At 40.5% G+C, this 22,263-nt stretch overlaps 1 protein-coding gene across 1 annotated transcript in view; it reads right to left on the bottom strand.

The window, feature by feature from the left end:
- Nucleotides 1-8,797, bottom strand: part of Arhgap18 (Rho GTPase activating protein 18) — a 209,479-nt gene extending 200,682 nt beyond the window's left edge. The window contains exon 1 of the mRNA XM_060373719.1: nt 8,337-8,797. Within this exon, the coding sequence (XP_060229702.1) occupies nt 8,337-8,449 (113 nt within the window). The 5' untranslated portion in view covers nt 8,450-8,797. The remainder of the gene's footprint in view (nt 1-8,336) is intronic.
- Between the last annotated feature and the right edge of the window lie 13,466 nt (nt 8,798-22,263).

Below are 22,263 nucleotides of genomic sequence, written 5' to 3'. Positions count from 1 at the left end.
CTGTAGGAAGAGCCAGGAAAGATTCCCTGGCGGTGTTTCCGCTTCTAGTGGTGCACTGGCACTGCAAGCCCTGTGTAAGAGTGACAGTGTGACCACTCGTGCCCTTTCAAGAGAAAGGCCCACATTCTCTCCGGGAAAGGGGAAAAGGAGTTTCCCACACAGAATCACAGCCAGTTTTGTTTTGTTTTGTTTTGCTTTTGTATCCAGACCCAAGTTTCCAGATTTATCCTTGTGAAATTCAATACGAAAAATGAAAAGGCTCGGATGGGCGTGGCACATCTTTCAGGTGATGGTTTTTATCTCGGGCTGCTGGACAAACTAAACCCCCCAGTTTAAAGGGTTTTTTTTCCCCTAAAATTGTGACTATAATGAAATCTCTACCAAACTGTTGCTTGTCACCTACAGTAAAAACATCTCAAAAAACACCTTAGCCAAAACCTATGAAAAGGACAACCATATTTAACAGTGGGCCTCAATCTGTGGGTCGGACCCTTTTGGCAAACGTCTATCTCTAAAAATATTTGCATCACAATTCATAGCAGTAGCAAAATCACAGTTATGAAGCAGCATAAAAATAACTGTATTAAAGGGTCGCAGCACCGGGAAGGTTGAGTACCGCTGCTTTAGGACGACTTTCTTTAAAATGCAGGGCAACCATGGAGATTCTGGTTTGGAAAACCCAAGGTGAGGCCTAAAAGCATTTTTAGAAAACTTTAAAAAAAAAAAAAAAAAAAAACTACTGCAGGTGATTCAGGACCCTGGTTCTAAACTTATGCTTCTGAGAATGCCCTTATGAACCCCAAGACCAGTGCCAGCTCAGAATTGGCTCCAAATGCAAAACAGACCATCACTCAGGCCTAGCAAATTTGGGACTCTTGGGACCTTAGGAGATAAAGGGTGATGCTCGAAGCCCTTAGGTGATTATCCCAGTTCAAAGAGCTTATAATAACTAAAACAAAGCTATCAGACCTTGATTTAGTTTTTTTTCTGTATTCACAATTAACATTAGCCTTAGCATTTATTACTTGATCAAAGGGCCTAACGGCTGCTGCTACTAACATCACTTTTGCTACCCTGATATTAGCTTGCAACTCCTGTCTCATGTCACAGCAACAGTCAACAAACTATAGCTATGACTTCAACTTCAACTTCAGCAGGTCATATGGCTTCTGTCACAAGCACTCAAATGTATCCCACACAATTCAGAAGCAAATGAAACCAGATTGTTCTGATAATGTACCACAGTTTCTTTATCCATTCTTCGGCAGGGAGACATCTAAATTGTTCTCATTTTCTGGCTATTAAAAATAAAGCTTCTATGAACATGGTCGAGCAAATGTTCTTGTGGTATGGCAGAACATCTTTCAGGTGTATGCCCAGGAGTGATAAACTACATTTATTTCCAGTTTTCTGAGAAAGTGCCAGATTGATTTCCAAAATGATTGTTCAAGTTTGTATTCCTGCCAGCAATGGAGGAGTGCTCCCCTTTCTCCACATCCTCACCAGCATGTTGTCACTTGAGTTTTTGATATTAGCCATTCTGATGGCAGTGAGATGGAATCTCAGAGTCATTTTGATTTGCGGTTCCCTGATGACTCTTCAGCCATAAAAAAAAAAAAAAAAAACCAACAAGGAAATCATGAAATTTGCAGGCAAATGGATGGGACTAGAAAAGACCATCCTGCGTAACACAGACCCAGTAAGACACACATAGAATATATTCACTCATAAGTGGATTTTAGTCATATAGTATAGGATAAGCATACTACAATACACAGACCCCAAGAAAATTAGCCTGATGGGCATCTTAGGCTTCATGTCAGCCCACTAGTTAGGGTAGTAGAAGATATTTCTGACACAGGCTATGTTGCCTACTTTCTGATCACTTCCGCTGACAGGACTTCCCTACAGGGCCACAGGGGAGGAAGATGAATTCAGTCCTCATGTGAATAGATGAGCTGGGGTGCCTGAATAGGGGGGTCCCCTATTCTAAGAAATAGGGGAGAGGGGATGCAAAAAGGAGAGTGGGTCTGGGAGGAAAGGAGGGAGGAGCCTATGATTGAGATGTAAATTGAATTTAAAAAAAAAGAAAAGAGAAAAAACAAAACAAAACAAAACAAAAATGGGTATCAGGCCAGATTTTGCCCAAGGGCTGTAATTCATCCAACTCCAAGGTTTAAGAACATGATGCAGAACTGCCCAGGAAGACGGAAACAGAGCAAAACACTTCAACTCACACCAAGAAATGTGCACCCTCTACTTCTAGGGAAGCACAAAGTTCTCCAGTCTGGAAGCCACTTAAGACAGACTCTAGAGAAAAAGTGCTAAGTGTCATTTGCTCACTTGTCACTTCCCCCAGTGACCATCAGTTAGATGCATTATGGCACCAAACATCAAAGCTGAAGCCATGCTGACTGCAGTCCAACAGAAGACAATGCTTTAAGCACTCAGAAAATTGATCACATGATTCTACAACTGAGGACATGGTGGCACCAGGCTCTGTTGTCACCAAACAGATGATATTAGGCCTGGATCTGAATCAATGGGTAGAATTATGCTACGTGTAGATGAAAGTTAAAAAAAAATAACTGTAGCTGGAGGAAATAGCAGTGGCTTAAAGCTTAATATTGAGAACATCAAGAAAGAATTCACAAAATAGTAAGAAAGGGAAGGAGATAGAAAATGAGGGCAAGCCATGATCGACCATGTATGTCTGAGGAGCTTAGAATTGTCTAGGTATGTGGTAGTAAAGAGGGTAAAACTGCCAAGACCAATCTTAATAAAGAAAACAGACAATTCTTAAACACAGAAGACAAAATAGGGAATGTTATTAGTTACTTTGCCTATCATTGATCAAAAACCTGAAAGGAAGCACATTAAGGAAGGATTTGTTTGGGCTCATGGCTTCTGAGGGTACAGCCTATTGTGGCGTAGTTGACGGTCACATGAGCTGTGGCTTTGACTCCTAAGATCTTGCAGATTAGGAGACAAACAGATACAGGGCCAGGTATGGAACTCAGACTCTCAAAAGTAGGCCCTTCAGCAACTTGCTTCCTATAGCTAGGTCCCAAAACATCACTATCAACTGGGGAGCAAGCAAGTATTCACATACCTAGGCCAGTGCGGGGACTGTTAGATCTACATGTTAACAGGGGCTAGTACAGGACAGGGACCAAAGGACTCAGGAGCTGACTGAAGCAAAGCAAAGGCATATAGAATGGAAGGGGGAAAGTGGTGGTGTGTGGCTTCTCTGAACTTGCATAGTTACTTTATCTTCTGGACGAGGAAGAAAGGGCTGAAGAATCGTTTTGCAGCCGGGCACGGCGGCACATACCTGTAATCGCAGCACTCGGGGAAGTAGAGGCAGGTGTCTTTCTGTGAGTTCTTGGGCCAGCCTGGTCTACAAAGAGAGTCTGTGACAGCCAAGGCTACAAAGAGAAACCCTGTCAGAACCCTCTTCGTTTTCATTTAGAAGGCTTATAAAAAGTAGGACTCCTGGATGAATGGGCTTGTGCACACTCACAATTACACATGGAAGGCTTAGCTCGAAGGACCACAAATTCCAGGCCACTCTCAAAAAAAAAAAAAAAAAAAAAAAAAAGGCTAACACTCCAGAGTCAGGGAATACAATATGAGGAATACCCTGAGTTAACGGTACAAACTGCTGTCATGGATGTTGAATTTTAGATGGCTGGAGACAAACCAATGGAGCCTCATTTCATAAAATGAATTTCAAGAAAAGCCACTCTAGCTTGAAAATGGGAAACGCTGATATTTTGAACCACACCCACAATGTGTTGGTTTGACTTCATAGCTTCCCTCTGCTACTATGTATCACTCATTCAGGCAGCAGCCATGGCGTCTTCAAATGCGAAATCCTCCAGTGAATTCTGCTGTGCTTTAGAAATCCAAACTCCTCCCCTTGCCCCATGATTCCTTGCTACTTTCCTGGCTTCTGCAGTTACTTCAGGTTATATACTCAAAACTAAAGACCAGAAAGTAGCATCCAAAAGGGAGAGAGAACATGCTGTATTTGTCTTTCTGGGTCTGGGTTACCTCATGCATCATAATATGATTTACTTCTGTGAATTTACCTGAAATTTTCATTTATTCTTCTTAACTGCACCCATGAAATCTCAACTGTATGGTTGCTGAAGTAAGACCTGCATAATGGTATCATTGGTTGTCATGCCAACATAAATGGGGTAAACTTCAAGGAGCCTCTCTCTACATGAAGAGCTATAGGCCACCAACGGCTGCTGTGCAAGGAAGGACAAGCTCCCTGATACCCAATCCCAAGTACAAACACACACAAGCAGCACTAAATGGACACAGGAGGTTGTGTGTGTGTGTGTGTGTGTGTGTGTATACATGTCTGCAACAATATAATGAGGGATACAAAGAGTTCCAATGGGGAGGAGGTGGGTAAAAATTATGTAAATACAGTAATCAGGTATAAAATTCTCAAAAAAAAATTTAAAATGTTAAAGTACAATAGCCCATGACTGGCCTGGTCTCCTACATCTTCACTTCATGCTAAGCTCCCTACCACCTAGCTCTGCTTACATATATGACTGACACACCCTACTTTAGACACACTCACTCCATTACGACCACTCTATATCCTCCAGTGAACTCCACTGAATATAACAATGCATCTCTGTAACAAATACAAACAAAACAAACAAAAACCACAGGAGTATGTCCCCAATTTTAACCCTGCTCCCAGATCAACCCTAGCTCTGGTTGTGCACGGTGTGTGTGTAAGTCCTGAAAACCTCTCTAAAACTATACTCTATGCTATAGCTTAGCTATTCGTGACTCCAAGAAAGTCCAAATATTCAGATTCCGAGTGAACTTGAATGTTTGGAAGATGCTAGCTGTGACCTACACTTATCCTCCCTTGTTGGGCTACTTGACCAAAATGATGTTACAGAGAACCAGGACCAGGCTTTTGCAAAGCTCAATGCATGCGTGTCTGTGTCTGCATTCCCAGAGGTGGCAATCTGAAAGTCCTGGCTGTAGCTACCAACACTCTTGAGGATGACATACACTCTGGCGAATTTGGACATGAGTACATCAGTCCTAGAAGTAATTGGCTATTTCAGGTTTCTTGCTTAGATTCCACTTAACATTTATTCTCACCCTGCATAAGACATTTATTCTTTTATAAATTGCTAAGATGAAAGCTAGGGGTCATCTAAGCAAAGGAAATTTTCTCCATTCAATCAAAATGAACCAGTGAAGAACCAGGATTGAAACCTTGCATGTTATACAAATATAACTGATTAGCTCTTCTAAACTAACTGAACACATCTGATGGGGAAGACGGACTTAGTGAATGATGTATACTTCATCAATGAAACAAAAACACTTTTATTCATGAAGACTTCTATTGAACATCCTTGGATATTTCTAAGTCCAGGATTTGAAAATGAACAGGCCACAGCTATACTTTGTTCTCATGCTAAACACTAGTTAAGTACATCTGAAAAATAATAGAGGCAGGTACAATTCTCATGCAATGAAGGGCAAGAAAAGCATGTTCTTGGGTGTGTTAAATGGGATACCTATCTGCTCCTATTTAACTGCTAAGAGAAAATGAAATTCACCATTTCCAGCCCTTGCTTAACTCAATGTAGGAAACCTCATCCCCTTCCTGTGTGGTTTTTGGAGAAGACAGAAACTCAGTAAAAAAAAAAAAAAGAGGAGATGCCCCCTACCCCTGAGCAGACTCAGAATCCTTGAGATGGAAAGCAGAGACTTGCAGTGAATAGTTTGACTCTTCCTCCTCTGTCATAATTAAGAGATGTGAAGGAGAAGAGGGCAAGCCAGAATCACTGCCTGCCCTGCAAATCCAAATATGCAAGTAACTTCATTGTCTTTTCTTCCTCTTTTCTTCTTCTTTTCTTCTTCATGAAGATATTCTAGGTGACTGCTTACAAGACAGATTAACTACAAGGGAGTTTAGCAGAAATGCACATTTCAATCCAAACCACACTCAGGACAATTACTGTTAAGTAACAACTTATAAAAAACAATTTCCAAAAGCCCATAAAGAGATCAAGACTGGCAAGGGACTGGGAGATGCTACTTTATTTTGTGGTAATTTTTTTCTCAAGTAACTTCTTAGGTAATTGGCAGCTTCTGAAAAGGGCATGGCTTGTGTTAACTGCACATAGAGACTTGTGAATGGAGACTTTGGAAATCTTCAGTGTGAGCAAGTCCGAGGGCAGGGAATCCCTGGAGATTTTTGTAGGGTCACAGGTAAGCACATAGCTCAGAGTAGGGTTGTTGCTAATGACATTACCTGTGTATTTATACCATAAAGAGACTAATATCTGAAGAGACTAATATCCCAACCAAGGATCATGCATGGAGAGGACCTAAAACCCCCGCTCAGATGTAGCCCATAGACTCAGTCTCCAAGTGGGTCCCTTAGTAATGGGAGTAGGGGCTATCTCTGATCACCTCCCACTGGGAGGTATAGCCTTGCCAGGCCACAGAGGAAGATGATGCAGCCAGTCCTGATGAGACCTGATAGGCTAGGGTCAGATGGAAGGGGAGGAGGACCTCCCCATCAGTGGATTTGGAGAGGGGCATAGAGGGAGAAGGGTGGGGGAGATGGGATTGAGAGGCAACGAGGGAGGGGCCCACAGCCAGGATACAAAGTGAATAAATTGTAATGAATAATAATAATAATAATAATAATAATAATAATAAATCTCTACAGATAGGAAAATAATAACAACAACAACAATAACAAATAGCAACAACAACAACAACAAAAAGACATAGATGTCCTCCAGGGGAACCAAGCTGTAAAGAGCTGCTTTTGTTCAACAAAACTGTTTAATTCAATGCCATTAGGGTCTTCTACTTCAGAACAAACTAGAAACAGGGCGCTTCTGCCATCTCACTAGAGGCAACGAGCTCGAGTTTGTGCCTTTTGCTCCTTTTCATCTAGCTTTGGTACAAGGCGTTGACTGGCTGCAATGACACACGTCCTTTCCCGGCCTTTCCTATGGCTTAATTTCATGTGTCAGGACCACGTTCACAACTTGTATAGATCTGCTGTGGAGAATATCAATTCCGTAATAAAGCAGGTGTTAAGGCAATAGCTGATCGTGCCAAGAGTGATAGTATCAGTTGTTTATGGCTAAATGTGCCCATAAAGGAATGTTTCCTGAGCACTAGCTGACATTTTCATAAAGACTTTAAAAGCCTTGTTCACCAAGTTCAACTTTTCCCCAACTACTAACCCCTGAGCACCATGTGCAGGGGGAAAAAAGTTACTATTTTGTGTAAGTTAGTAATGCTTGTCATTTTAAGCAAGAACAAAAGATACCTAATGTCAAAGTAGAAAGAAGACATCTTCCCCACTGGCTGAGCTGCTGAAGGCCAGCTCACAAAGCTATCCCCACTTCACCCTACTAAAATGTGCTTCCTTCTTTTAAAACAACCAGGCAAACGGATAGTAATCAAAGTTGGAGGTGCAAGTAAATGGCCATTTGGGTGCAATTTCTTTGCAAATGTGGGTTTAATTTTATTCAAAGGCTTTTGGTATAAATTCCGAAGGCCTCCCCATTTCCTTGCTTTCTTTACATGAAGAACTATCTGGAAATGTGATTCTACAGTTTACACATACACATACCCCTAGGTGCATTTGAAAAAGAGCCCTGTTCAGCTGATGTCTCTGCAGAGAGCCTGTCTTTCACAATAACTTGTGCAATTAGGAGTGATAATTTTTGTACAAAGTTTCTTGCTTCCTTCTCAGAAATAAATCCTGGACACCTTTTTCGCAGCAATAAAAACGTCAGGCGAATGCGAAGTGCGCACAGCTGCTCCAGTTCAATGCTGAACAAGTTAATGTTAGATATTAACATCAGCTGTTCTCTTTTTGACCGAGATGGTCATTATTTGGAGGTTTGGGTTTTTTTTTTTTTTAATTTATTCTTATCAGTTTACCTGATAAAAATAATTGCGCAGGAATTATTTTAAAAAGGGCAGGAATCTCCACTTTTAAAAATAATAAATTACATTTCACCTGCTCTTGCAAATGGAAAGTTAAATGACAGGGTAAATGCAAAATTCTACTGAGGGGGTCAGTTGTGGAGTCCAAAGAGATTAAGGTCAAAAGGAACAAGAATGCTGTGTTTAATCTTCGTCAGAATGATTTTTTTTTAATGCCCCGAAAGATCCCCTCCCTAGTCTCCATTAAGAAGAAACTATTAACGCTGCTGTGGGAATATCAATAGTTAAAAGCCCTTTAACCATCCCTCTGAGATCTGCCGACCCTCTGAGGTTAACAGAATGTGCAGAGAGGCTCTTCTTACCTGCCATGAAGGCAGTGCACAAACCTGTGGACTGTTGCAACCATCTTCCGCAGGTCCAGAGCCGGGGACCCCAGGGTCCCAAGAAGTGGGGAAACATGATCATGAGAAAACATGTTCGGGAGAGCCCCGCGAGAGTCGCTTTCCTCCTGGAGCCACAGCCCTCCTCTGTGTCTCCCACTGGCCCCTCAGGTCAGCCGGGATCCGGAGTCTGTCATTTCTGTTCCATCATCAGGGAGGCTGTTTTAAAGACCGTGCAGGCGCGTGGGCCTCAGAGGAAGGGGTGCACCTTAGCACGGAGCCTGCACAAGCTTCAGCTGGTGCGTGCCCGGGACCGCTGGCTGCTCAGCTGCTGCTGCTGAGGATCCAAAGGCGGTCACCGCGCAGCGATCAGCTTTCCAGCAAGGAGCAGCAGCTGCGCACAAGCCGGCTGCCTTCGGGTCTAAGTGTTGCTGCTGTGCCAACTGAAGCCCTCAGCAAGTAGAGAGCGGGCGTCTACTGAGCATGCTCAGACCCCAGCCATCTCTCCAGGGCCTGTCAACTGCTGACATCTCTAAATATGAAAGAGGTACTGAGGAGGTTGTACAATATGAGATTCGGTGGAGGTAATTTTAAATTTGGGCATGACCTCCTCCTCACCCTTCTGCTCTAAAAGGAAAACAAAGATGCACTCTGGTGGCTTTAGCAATTCTTTTGACAGGTTGACAGGACCGCTTTGGAAGCTCTCAATAGCTTTTAATCTTGACTGTCCCGTTGCAATTAAATCGCCCTTGGAGTCAAAAGTCCCTGACCTAGGCAGTGAAACCCATTACTATCATTGATGGCTTAAGAGTAGAATTGCCTATATTAGAAAGTTTACGAAACAAGCCACAAAATTATTGATCTCGATATAATCTGCTGCCTAGACTAATATCTTAAAGCAGTATTCTATAAAGTGATTTGTAATGTGTGAGATGAAAATGTTAATCTATATATCTTGTTAATATATAGATTAATCTATATAGCTATATATTATATAGTATTATATTTTTACATATAACATGTTATATATTAGTATATAATATATAGATATGTAGACTAATCTATATATTATAATAACATACATTTTGGAACTTCAGTCTTACTCTCATTGTCAACAGAGAACACCTGCTATTGCAAGCAGAAATCTTAGCTCCAGGTTTGATAAAAGGTAAGTGCTGAAATCCAGGGCTTGGTTAGGTAATCTGCATATCTGCGCATCGCCCTCAACAGGGGATCCAGTGTTCTCGAATTTCATGTGAACAAAGATCCTGACTCTTGGCCTTCTCTGTCTTCCCTGTGGGACTAGTCAAGAGTATAAAAATACCCTAGGTTTTCATCATAAGCAAATTGGCTTGTCAATACTGTTTATATTTCAATATTTTAATTGTGGGTTTTTTCCCCTTCTCTTTTCCTTGCCCACTAACACGGGACTTACCATCCTGGGGCTGGGCCACCTTCAAGCCTGTTATTCTGTCACTGTTGAAGCCAACGAGGGTTCTCCATGGATTATGGCTAAGCAAATTGTTTCATTTGGTAAAGCTTCTACACTGTTACCCTGTCAAGTCTACAAAGAGTGAATCTAAAAGGCTTTTGTGGCTGAAAGAGCCTGAAATAGCTTGAAAGCCCAGGCTGCTCTGAGTCCATGGGAAAGGACTTCTGAGATGGATTGGCAGGTAAATACACTTTCTGGGTGAGCCTGGAGACCTGGTTTGATCCCCAGAAAGAAAGAACACATTCTACAAAGTTGTCTTATGGCCTCCACATCACTTCATGGAGTGTGTGCCCCTCAGCTACTCCCAACACACACACAATAATATTTTTTAAAAATTTATTGGGAAACCTGAAGTGAGCTAGGGGCCAGGAAGTTCCTGAATCCTTACAGATATCTCCTGTTTTCAGTAGTCTAGTCCCTTGGGGCAGAAAAGCCTTTTTCTCTTCCTCCTCCTCCTCCTCTTCTCCTCCATCCCACTGCTCCTTTCTCTTCATCCTTCTACCTCCCCCTAGGAAGGGGGGAGTGTCTCCTAAGATCAGAGAGCCCTGATCTGCTATTCACCCTGAGACTCTCCAGGCAAGAATCACTTTATCAGCACAACTTTAGAATTCTCTGTAGTTGAATTCTGTCTGACTACCAAGAGTGAAGTATTCCTGACACAGTAGACTACACTGGGCATTTCCATCTCTGTGATAATAGCACCTGCCCCATTGTTATCAAGTGCTTTCAGAATAGACGGAGGCACAGGAAAGAATCCTCCTGCTGGCCACTTGGGAAATTGATGGAGTTCATTTCCTGGAGGAAGTGAGTCTAGAAGGAGAAAGCAAAGATCCCATCACTGGACACTATAGGACAGTTTGTTCAGACACGACAAGACTAGGGTAGAGGTGCTCTGTGTTTGTGTGTCCGCATCATGCATGAGCATGTGACAGAGGACAATGTTGTTGGTGTCACTCAGGTGTTTGTATAAATTTACTTCCCCTCTTTTAATCTTTCTCTGTGTGCATGTGTCTGTGTGCGCCCGCGTGGGTGAGCGAATTTGGAGGCCAGAGAACAGTCTTGAGAAATGCCACACTTCTCCTTTGAGGTGGAGCTTCTCACTAGCCTGGAGCACACCAACTGAGCCAGCCAGCCTTCCTTCCCCCCAGTCCTTCAGTCTCCAACTTTCAGGAAGGGGATAACAGTCAGGCACCAGTTCTGGGCTCCTTTAGTTATTTCTTTGTTCTGTCTGGTTTTCTTGTGTATTCTAAGACGGGTTTGAGAGGGTAGCAAGCACCTCACTGGCTGTGTTGTCTCCCCACCCCCAGCCCTGTTCTTTGATTTTTTAATCCCAAGGGAGAAGAAGCAGAAGTTGAGATTCACCTGCTACTACTCCGGGCCCCAGGCTCATTCACTCAGCCTCATAGCAGAGACCCTCACCTCTTCTCCCTCACTAACATCCTGCAATTTTATAAAAACTTAATTTTCTTGCTGTTCTTTATATTGCCAGAACTTGCTTCTAAAACTGTATGTATGGTGTCCTCATTACCAAAACCAAGACTTTCTCAGTTTTGGTGCCAAAGTCACGGCTGTCACTTACTTGTGCCTCATTATCTTCCAGGCACAGTTCAGTTCTTTATAAGCATCCCATTTAGTTACCACAAGAGGCATCTCTTAGAAGCATTTACATCAATTTTACATTCTGAATTGTCAATTTGTAATAGCATGCTTGGTGGTGCTGGGAACGAACCGTACACAAACAGTAGCCAGTAAATGCAAGGTCAGAGAATATTGTTATCTGCTGCTGCTGCTGCTGCTGCTGCTGCTGCTGCTGCTGCTGCTGCTGCTACAAGTCAAGGATTTAAGGGCCCCTGATGATACAGCTAGCAGGTCAAGGTGGGCATAAACTCCAGGCTGTCTGGCCCTAGAGTTGGCCAATGCTTAGTGTAGATTACAGCCCCATTCTTTGGGTACCTTCCCCCAAGGAAGAAGAGCTTTAAGCTGAAAACAAAGACAATCCCTAATTGGCTTGATGCCGATCCAAATCTTCAGTGTCCTTACACAGTCTCCATCTTCTATGGAACCCTTTGGTCTTTTGTTTTCTGTTTTTGCTTGTTTTGTTTCTTTGTTTGTTTGTTGTTTTATGAGGCAGAGTTTCTCTGTGTAACAGAGCCCTAGCTGTCCTGCAGCCCACTTTGTAAACCAGGCTGGCCTCAAACTCAGAGATCTACCTGCCTCTGCCTCCTGAGTGCTGGGATTAAAGCCATAGGCTACTACCATGTGGCCCCTTTTTTCTTTTGCAATCTTTACCTCTGCCATTGTTTTCTTACTTCTATCTTTCCTCCCTCCCTCCCTCACTACTTACCTCCCTTCCTTTATTTATTTGCCTTTTCTTTCCTTTTTTTTTTTTTTTTTTTTTTAGTGTAGGTCTTAGTATAATCCAGTCTGGCTTCTTACTTGCTGGAGCCAATAATGTTCTTCCACTTCCAATCTTTCTGCCTTCTCCAAAGTGCTGGGACTACGGATATGTAGTAGTGAGGGTAAAACCCAGGGTTTTACTTAATTCCAGATAAAGTCAAGTTGACAACCAAGAATTGCCATCACATCCCTGAAAGACTCTTCCCCCTCAAAAAAGAAAGTTTCTTTATCATGACAGCAAAATTTGTTTCTTGCCTTGACAGAGTCCTTCCACCTTCCTCTAACTAGATTACTAGCCCTTATCCATTTGTACCTACTGATAATTTATTTTCTCAAGGAGACTGCCTGGACAGGTTGGTATGATGGCAACATCACATCCTTGCTATGCAGGAGCAGGTGAAAGACTGTGATGGTTATAATCTTCATTGTCAGCCTGACTCAATTTAGAGTCATCTAAATGACACATCTCTGAATCTGGACAACAGGAGCCCAAGGGCTGGGTTCTAGACTGAGTGGAAAGGGTAAACAGGGGTAGCATTGAGCACCAGCGTTCATCTCTGTCTGCTTCTTGACTGTGACGGCAACTTGACCAGCTCCCTCTGTTCCTGCTGCAGCACCTTCTTGTCATGGGGTGCCTCTTTCTTCTTTTCTTATTTTTTAATTTAAATTAATTTTTTATAATTTATTCACTCTACATCCCGATTGTAGCCCCCTCTCTCATCTCCTTCTGGCCCCACCCTCCTTCCTTCTTCCCCCCTATTCCCCTCCTCTATTTCTCAGAAAGGGGGTGCCCTCCCCCCCTACCATCTGACTCTAGCCTAACAAGTCTCATCCGAACTGCCTGCATCTTCTTCTGTGGCCTGGAATTGCCCTCCTCTCCACTACGGGAACATGATCAAAGAGCAGGCAACAGAGTCCATGTCAGCAACAGTCCCTGCTCCCCCTACTAGGGATCCCACAGGAAGACTCAGCTGCCTATCAGCTACTTCCTAGCTGGGGGTCTAGGTCCTCTTCATGCACGGTCCTTGGTTGGTCTCAGTCTCTTCATGCATGGTCTCAGTCTCTGCAGAGCCCCCATGGGCCCCGATTTGTTGGCTTTGTCAGTCTCCTTGTGGAGTTCCTGTCCCCTCCAGGTCCTTCCAGGAGCATAAGTAAACATTCTTCCCTTAAGTTGCTTCTCTTAGGTATGTTGTCCCAATATGGAGAAGAATAACTAATACAGTTACTTGAGTTTAACTAATGAAGAGGCCAGGCAGGCTTGTGGCATTAGACATGTTCATTCCCCCCCCCCCCAATCACACAAATCCTTTGGTGTGGTATATGTAAAGCAGGGGCCGTTGCATGCCTCAGAAAGCATGGCATCCCAATTCTGTGGGAACCATCTTTGTTCCAGAAAAGTTCTGTGTTAAGAAGGAGCCAACATTAGACAAAATGAAGTTCAAGGTGAGAAATGTGGATTTCTGATGGCACTCCTAGGGACCCACACAAATGCCAAATTTACATCTTGGACCAGTGGTTCTCAACCTTCCTAACGTTGAGAGCCTTTAATATCATCCCTCATGTTGTAGTGACCCCCAGCCATAAAATTGTTTTCCTTGCTACTTCACAGCTGTAATGCTCCTGTTATGGTTGTAATGTAAATATCTGATATGCAGGATATCTGATATGTGTGAGAGGATTGTTAGACCCCCAAAGGAGTTGTGACCCACAGGTTGACAACCATAGCCTTGAATCCATGAAGTCTGTTTAAAGCCAATGAACTTTGTTTTCTACTTGCAGGCAAAAGTCCTTCTGTATGAGATAAAATTTCCACTATTTCCTGTCTATGATGCTGAAATGCTTTAGAATGTACTAAATTTCTGAACTGGGAGGGAGCAGTTCAGTGGTAATGTGCTCTCTTTGCACACACAATGCTTGATCCTTTTGCTTTTGCTTCCCATGTACTGGGATTACAGGTGTGCTACTATACCTAGCTTATACATTTCTGAGAAAAGAAAGAAACACTTCATGTATGCCAGACTAGCCTTCTAACTTAGCTATATTTTCATCCCCCCAAATAATATTTCTGCATTTTATGTATTTTGTACCCATGTGTATAAGTGAATTCTTAAAGAAGCAGAGTAGCTGAGATGGGATTAAACTGACAAAGCTTAGTTTGAAAAACTATTCAAGAGAAAAAAAATGAAGAAGGAGCCAGGAAAGGCTGGAAAAGCCATCAGACTACCATACAAGTATGACCTTGAGTGAAGAGGGGTGCAAGAGAAGGAACAGAGAAGCAAAAGAAGAAACATGGAAAGGTGGGACAGAAGAAAGGGAGGAAAGGAGGGAGGAAAGAAGGGAGGAGGGAAGAGAGAGAAGGAGAGAGGAGAATGTTGTGTGTAGTTAAATCACAGGAGAGCTCAAGAAGGTTTACCGTGAATCCTTAAGCCAGTCTTCCCCCATATGGGGAATATGGATTTTTCCAAATACTGTGCTGCCTGGGGACCAGTACTATGGCTGAGAGTGTGGCTTCATGTGGCTGCTTCAGGGTTGGCTGTTAGAAAAGTGAGGCCCTTGGTGAGTGACATTTCCTGTACCCAAGGGTTAGAGGATCCTGCTCAGCTCCCTTACTCATTGTCAAACATTCACTCTGTCCTAAATTTTGCCTGTCATATGCAGATCTTAGATACCTTAGGGAAGGATCTGGGTTTAACTTTTGTCTTCCTCTGTTTCCCAGAGTAGACCCAGCCCACCGATACTATGATACAAAACTGACTCTGGAAATCTTGCCTCAGGCCTCTTCAGAAAACAGAGTCATACCCCCTAAAGCCCACAGACCAAACCTGCTGATAGATGGTAGAAGATACTGTTCCATGATTAATATTTCTTAAAAGAGTCATTGGGGTCACCTGGCTATTAAACTTCTTCAGGAGTTTACATATGGTTATGAAATAGTATGATTACATACTATTTAAGTGTGGATTTATGCCCAGTTGACGGCTAAACTTTCACTTACTGTTAATTTCAAGTCTTAATTCACAACTATCTCTGGTTTGTCTAAGACCTATCTTAGAAAGCTGATGTATCCTTATTATTATTATTGTATTTTTTCAGTTCCTTCTGGAAACTTCCTTCACTGCCTTATGAGCATCATTATATATACTATGTTAATATAATAACTATATATTTTAATTAATATATAAATCACAATACAATTATAAATATACGATAAATATAATTAATGCATAATTATATTTTTAATTAATTTAATATACTATTTTTAATCCATTATTTCTATGTATTTTTATGTGAAAAGCTTTTAGCTTATGTAGGCCACTCTGTTTTCAGAAAGACTTCAGTGTTTTTCATGGCATCAGAACATGTTAATTTGAGTACATTTTAATGAACCCATTAAACTATTACGATGTTAATTTTGAAGGCATTTTAATAACTGCAGATCAGGACAAAATTATACAACATGGCCAATAAACGGTTTACATGGAAAGACTAAAAGGCGAACTATGCATTAGTGATGTTACAGCGATCTAGACGTTTTGTTTTGGTTTCTTTTGAAGAAAACAATAAACACAGAGACAGTCGGGATAACAGCCATATGAAAAACCCTTTCAGTCAGAATCTTTCACTAAGGGGTGCTAATGCTAGCAAGAAAATTGACTTAGAAATTTGAAGTTCTCGTGTACAAATCAATGACTCTGGGTATTTGCTCTTCATCAGTTCTTTGAGATCCAAGACGATTCAGCACAAAGCTTTCAGGCCAACAAGTGGAGGAGCAAATGCACTGATGATGGGCATATGGAATTATATTTGGTGCTACGATGTCTACTAATAAGATCTTACTTGACAAAGGCAGAGTGAATTTTTTGCCAGTAGATTAGGACTACAAGAAACATAAAGGCATACTCACTAGGTAGAAGAAACATATCCTCTGAAGAAAAAAATGAGCCTATTCAAAGGAATGAAGGACACTAAGACTTGTAAAATCATATAGATAAAAACAAAATTTAGGTTTCCTGTTAAAATCCATGTTATAGATTAATCATGGTCTAGGCATAGAAACAACATTGTGAGTTTAATGTGTATGTGTTTATTATCTTAAATACAAAAACACTAGAACAAAGACAAAAAAAGGAATTGAAGTACATAATGCAATGTATTATCTGAAAGCAGACCAGAGATGTTAAATATTTACGTCACAAACCCTTCACAACTGCAGAAAATGCTTTGTACTTACTAAGCCAAGAGAGAATAAGACAAAGCAGAACAATGAAAATTACTAAATTAACTCAGGAAAGCAGATAACAAAGTAAACGTAATAATGAGTACAGAAGACAAACAAAAAAAACAGGTACAAAGATGGGGAGTGAGGGTGTATGCTTTGATTTCATTAAATATAAATGGCCTAGCACCCTATTAAGGAAGAGATAGATGGAATGAAAACAGGTAAATGAAATGCTCTCTACAAGAAAAGATATGCTTTTCCAGGCATGGTGGATCACACCTACAATCTCAGCACTAAGGAGCTCAGGCGGGAGGCTTACTATAAATCTGAGGTCAGTCTAGGTGACATAGTAAGTTTTTGAAGGACATGCAGACCATTCACCAGTCTAGAACCAGAACCCTGTTCTGTTGAAATGGGTTTTAAAAGATTAAAACTACACAATGTGTCAGTGGCATTTGACTGTAAGAGTATTTCTACAGAAGTGAATAACTTGAAGACATCAGTAAAATCTAAAACATAACAATAACCTAATAAACAATGAAAAAGATCCCGAAGAAAATCAGAAAAAATCCTAAACAGTCCAAACTAGTATTATGATTAGCATTTCTGGAATGCAGCTGAGAAACTGCTTGCAGGAATGCATGATACCATTTGCTTTTACTAGAAAAGAAAAAAAAATGTTGCAACCCAAATAAGTGCAAAAATAAAAACAATATAGAAAACCAGTGAAATCAGCAGCCGACTTTTTTGTTTTGGTTTGGATTTTGAGGCAAGGTTTCTCTGTGTATCTCTGGCTGTCCTGAACTCATTTTGGAGACCAGGCTGGCCTGGAACTCACAGAGATCCACCTGCCTCTGCCTCCCAGAGTGCTGGGATTATAGGCATTCACCACTGCACCCAGCAACAGCTGATTTTTTTTTTAAATAACCAATAAAGTTGGTATATTTTTAAACATAATAGTTTAAAAGAAAATGAGAAAAATAAACAAGTCACAAATTTCCAGAATGAAAGAGAAGGCATCATTGCATATTCTACAGACATTATAACATTATAAGGATATGATGGAAAATAAAATATGATACCTAAGTTGAAATTAATTTGTTCTTTGAAGGATATAAACTAGCAAAGTTTACTCAAGAAAAAGCATAGTATGTAAAGACTCTAATTTATATTGAAGAAACAAAATTGATAATTCAAAATTTCCACATAGAGGAAACTCCAGGTCCAGAAATAATCAAGTCTAGTTTCAGAAATTCTGTAAGATGTGATTAAAACACCTCTCAGGATGCTGGCCCTCACAGGGCCTCAAGGACACAGTCAAGGCGGGATTATGGTATGGACATGGGATTCTCAGTCATCTCGCCTAGAACCATAGTAAGAAAGGCCACATCCTAAGCCTTGCTCTCTGGAGAAGCCTGAGCTTCACAACTCTGTGAAAGAATACCCTGGCACATCTGTGCCTGTCCACCTTCATGGCTATACACTGCAACTGCAAGGTCTAGCTTATAAATTAACAAACAGGTACTAGACTTGTAACTAAATAATAGATTTGTAACTCATTCTAGTGAAAGTATTTAATCAGATTCAGTTAATTTCTCTTAAACAAGTGATTTTTGCATTCTTTGAGATCATTTTATGCTCAAAGTTCTATAAATCATAATTTCTTTAACTTTTATGCATCATTTTTAGTATTTTGGAATATAAGCTTTCTGAACATGTACAAAGAAAATTTTAATTTGCACATACAATAAAGACATAGTCAAAATGGGTTTCATTGGATATAATTGCACTTTATATCTTGATATTTAAGCTCATGAAGATAAATTTTTTAATTGAAAAGACAAAAGTAGGATTCAAGAATTAAAATGATAGAAACCATATAAAAATAGACAATATTAAAAAAGGCACCCCACTAAGTTGTTAAAAGCTGGAAACAATTAAAATTGTGATTATTACTGAGCATGACTCATGTAGAATTTGGAAATAGCACATTATACATCCTTTATTAAATATAGATTCAATCATCTACCAGTAAGCAAAATAATCAAATGAAATTGCTGCAATTTTATATAAATAACAAATACAGATAGATACTTTAATGGAGATAGTAAAAATTGTTACGTAGGTGATAGATATTTACAGATTAAAATTGGGTATTTTTTGTTAGCTAACATTTATAAGCCTTAATTTTTTTTAACATTTATTAGGTGTATGTTTTCTCACAATCCTTTGCCTTTAAAGTAAATGTCATGTACAGTGAAAAGCAGTTCTTGTGTTTCTCAAGTTTGTCTCAGTTATGGCATAGAGCTAAGGGATCAGCAAATAGTCACCTGTCACTCATAAACTCGTGTGGGTTACATTGTTCTAAAATGTGAGCTCAAAGTATGTTTCTTCGCAAGCATCCGTTACATTTGCCTCATGCCTATTATGCTCGGTTTGAAAAACAAGAAACAAAAACTGAGGTGAGTGGGATAACCATGTCTAAATTAAGCAAGCCCAAAATACTCTATCTCAGCGGTTTTCAACCTTCCTAATGCTGCAGCCTTTTAATACAATTTTCATGTTGTGGTGACCCCAACTGTAACATTATTTTGTTGCTTTTTCATAACTGTAATTTTGCTACCGTTATGCATTGTAATGTTAATATCTGATATGCTGGATATCTGATATGCAAGCTTTGTTGGGGGTAGCAACTCACTGGTTGAGAATCATTGTTGTAAATTCTATTTTCAAGCGCTAAGGTTCTAGAAGTTCCTACAAAGTTATCATCAGGTACTGTATGTTCATTTTCTTTTCCTGAGGACAAAGTTTTTGAGACTGGTCCACATCGTCACAGGTGTCAGCATTTCTTTGTTATTGTTGCTGTTTGGTAATCAATTCTATCTATTTATTAATTAACTAATAAATTAAATTAATAAATTTATCAAACTAATACATTAACTGATAAATTAGTTAACTAATTTATTACTATTAGATAATAAATTATACTGTGGTGTTGTACACTGACCAGCATCAAAATCTTATACCTACATTGGATGAGGCAGAGAGTTGTCTGTAACCTTAACAATGGAGGAAGGTTAGGAGTCAGAACCAGCCTGGGCTACCGAGTTATACCCTATACAAAAAACCAAACAAACCACAACAAATATTAGACCTACTTGATCTAATAGAGAAAGAGTAGCATGGACAATTATCAGTGCACCAGGCACAGGTGTCAAACTATTATATACTGACTGACACTAAAACCCATATTGAAGAAACATGGCTGTTGTACTGTACATTAATTTGGCTTCTGAAGAAAAAAACGTTCTACCCTTAAGAGTATTACCATGTTTTGCTGTCCCACTCATCTCTCCAACCCTGAAATCTGCGGTCTCAAGTACATCATTTATTAGGTGCTGCCTATTGCAAATCCAATCCTACTGGAGTGAATTCACTCTAAGCATGCCCTGGGGAAGTTCCTCATTTTTCCTGTTTATCCTTTCCTCTCTCTCTTTGATGATACCATTGTTCTAATTATTTTCAACCTTAAGTTAATTTCACCAGTTCTACAGATACATAGAAACTATCATACTTTGAGTCTAACATAGACACGTTATGTCTAATTCCTTTCTCTAAGTTTATGTTTTCCAGAGGTTACACGCATCAAGAGCTCACTGCTGTTGTTCTCTATCCCCTTGTATTTATAAGCCATCTTTTGTTCATCTATGTGTTCACCTAATTTACATAATAATTTTTAAACTTTTAAAGATATTCATTTCACTCCCTTGCATGCTTTTTTTTGCTATGTTCATGAATTTGTTTTTTTAATTAAATTTTTATTTTTTACATTAATTACATTTTATTCGCTTTGCCTCCCAACTGTAGCCCCTTTCCTCAATCCCTCCCAACCCCACCCTCACATGCTTTTTAAAGCTAGAAGTTGGATCTGGCCTTGCACCCACTATACAGACTACCAGTAAGCTATGCCATCACCCCTTCCAGCATACTACTTGTGGGTTTTGTTAACTTTTATGTCCTGTTACTTGAATGAACACTTTTCTTTAAATGCAAATTAGGAAGAGCTGAACTATGGTCATTCAAGTTGGCCCGTGTTAATAAAACACAAACTGTGAGACACCCCAGATTTTTAATGATGTAGTGTTATGAGACAACTACATACTATTTATGAATTATTGGATGTTTTCATTTTACTCCTCAGCCAAACGTCACAGTCCAATCAACAAAATACCCCAATCTGGACAGCAATAATGAAATTCCAGCTTTTAAAAAAATATCGTTCTTTCAGTTATATGAAAGTAAGTTTTTACTGTTTTTGTCACAGTAGAAAGACTATTAATAGTCTTGTTTGGCTTTTTGGGTTAAGTGTTTAGTTAGTAGGTGCTTTGGGCTCACAGACTGGTCAGCAATCACCAGACTAGACTTATTCATTTAGCCACATGGGGACACAGAAGAAGGAGATTCTGAAGACATAATGGATACACACTGTATTAATCAGGGCTCTCGAGAGCAGCGATATTCAACCTGCGAATCGCAACCCCTTTGGGGGTCAAATAACCCTTTCAGATGGTTCTCCTAAGACTGTTGGAAAACATATTTATATTACAATTTATAACAGTAGAAAACGGTTATGTTATGAAGAAGTAGTGAAATAATTTTGTGGTTGGGGGGTCCCCATAATTTGAGGAACTGTGTTAAAGGGACACAGCATTAGGAAGGTTGAGAACCACTGTAAAAAACGATACCTCAGTCTTGATGTTTTGGTAAAGAAAATTAAGACATGGAATCAGATTCATTGAGATTTTTTTTTTTCGTTGTCTTAAAATTTTTAATTTGAACATAGGGAACTTCCCAGAGACTCATACTCCAACCAAGGACTATTCATGGAGATAACCCAGAACCCCTGCACAGATGTAGCCCAGGGCAGTTCAGAGTCCAATTGGGTTACATAGTAATGGGAAGAGGGACTGCCTCTGACATAATCTGATTGGCCTGCTCTTTGACCACCTCCCCCTGGGGGGGAGCAGCCTTACCAGGCCATAATAGAGGACAATACAGCCACTTTTGATGTGAACTGACAGACTAAGATCAGAAAGGAGAGGAGAACCTCCCCTATTAGTGGACTTGGGGAGTGGCATGCAAGCAGAGGGAGGAGGGAGGGTGGGACTGGGAGGGGAGGAAAAAAAAAAAGAAACTAATCGTCTTTTAAAGTAATAATCCTGGAATGTGCCATTATGCCACAGTTGTATCTTCACCATTTCTATGTTTTAAGGAAAATAATAATAAGTGTTGAGTTTAAAAAAAATTTTTAAATATATATGGTTACCTGTTGTGTACATGTCTGTGTGTGTTTGTGTGTGTGTGTGAGTGTGTGAGTGAGTGAGAGAGATGGTGCCTGTGTGCCACATGCCTGCAGCTAATCACAGAGGTCAAGAGAGGATACCTGGTACATTACAGGTAAAGTGACAGACAGTTGTGAGCTGCTCCTCGCAGGTGCTAAGAGCCAAACTCCAGTCCTCTGGAATGGCGGCAAGCGCTCTCAACTGCTGAGCCATCTCTTCCGCTCTTTCGTTATGATTTTTAATGAATTAATTTGAGACAGAGTCTTATGTAATCCAGACAGACCTCAAACTCATTATGGAGCCAAGGGTAGTTAGCCTTGAACTACTCATTCTCCTAGCTCCACCACGAAAGTGTTAGGATTACAAACATGTGCTATCATGTCCAGGTGGGATGTTTTATTCATTCTTTTGTTTGAGGCTGTCTCCCTCTGTGTCCTGGGCTTTCCTGGGGCTCACTCT

Source organism: Meriones unguiculatus, chromosome 20, assembly GCF_030254825.1.
Source record: "Meriones unguiculatus strain TT.TT164.6M chromosome 20, Bangor_MerUng_6.1, whole genome shotgun sequence".
NCBI classification, from domain to species: domain Eukaryota; kingdom Metazoa; phylum Chordata; class Mammalia; order Rodentia; family Muridae; genus Meriones; species Meriones unguiculatus.
The sequence above is the reverse complement of the archived record's forward strand: the minus strand, read 5'-3'. Positions and strand labels throughout refer to the sequence as shown.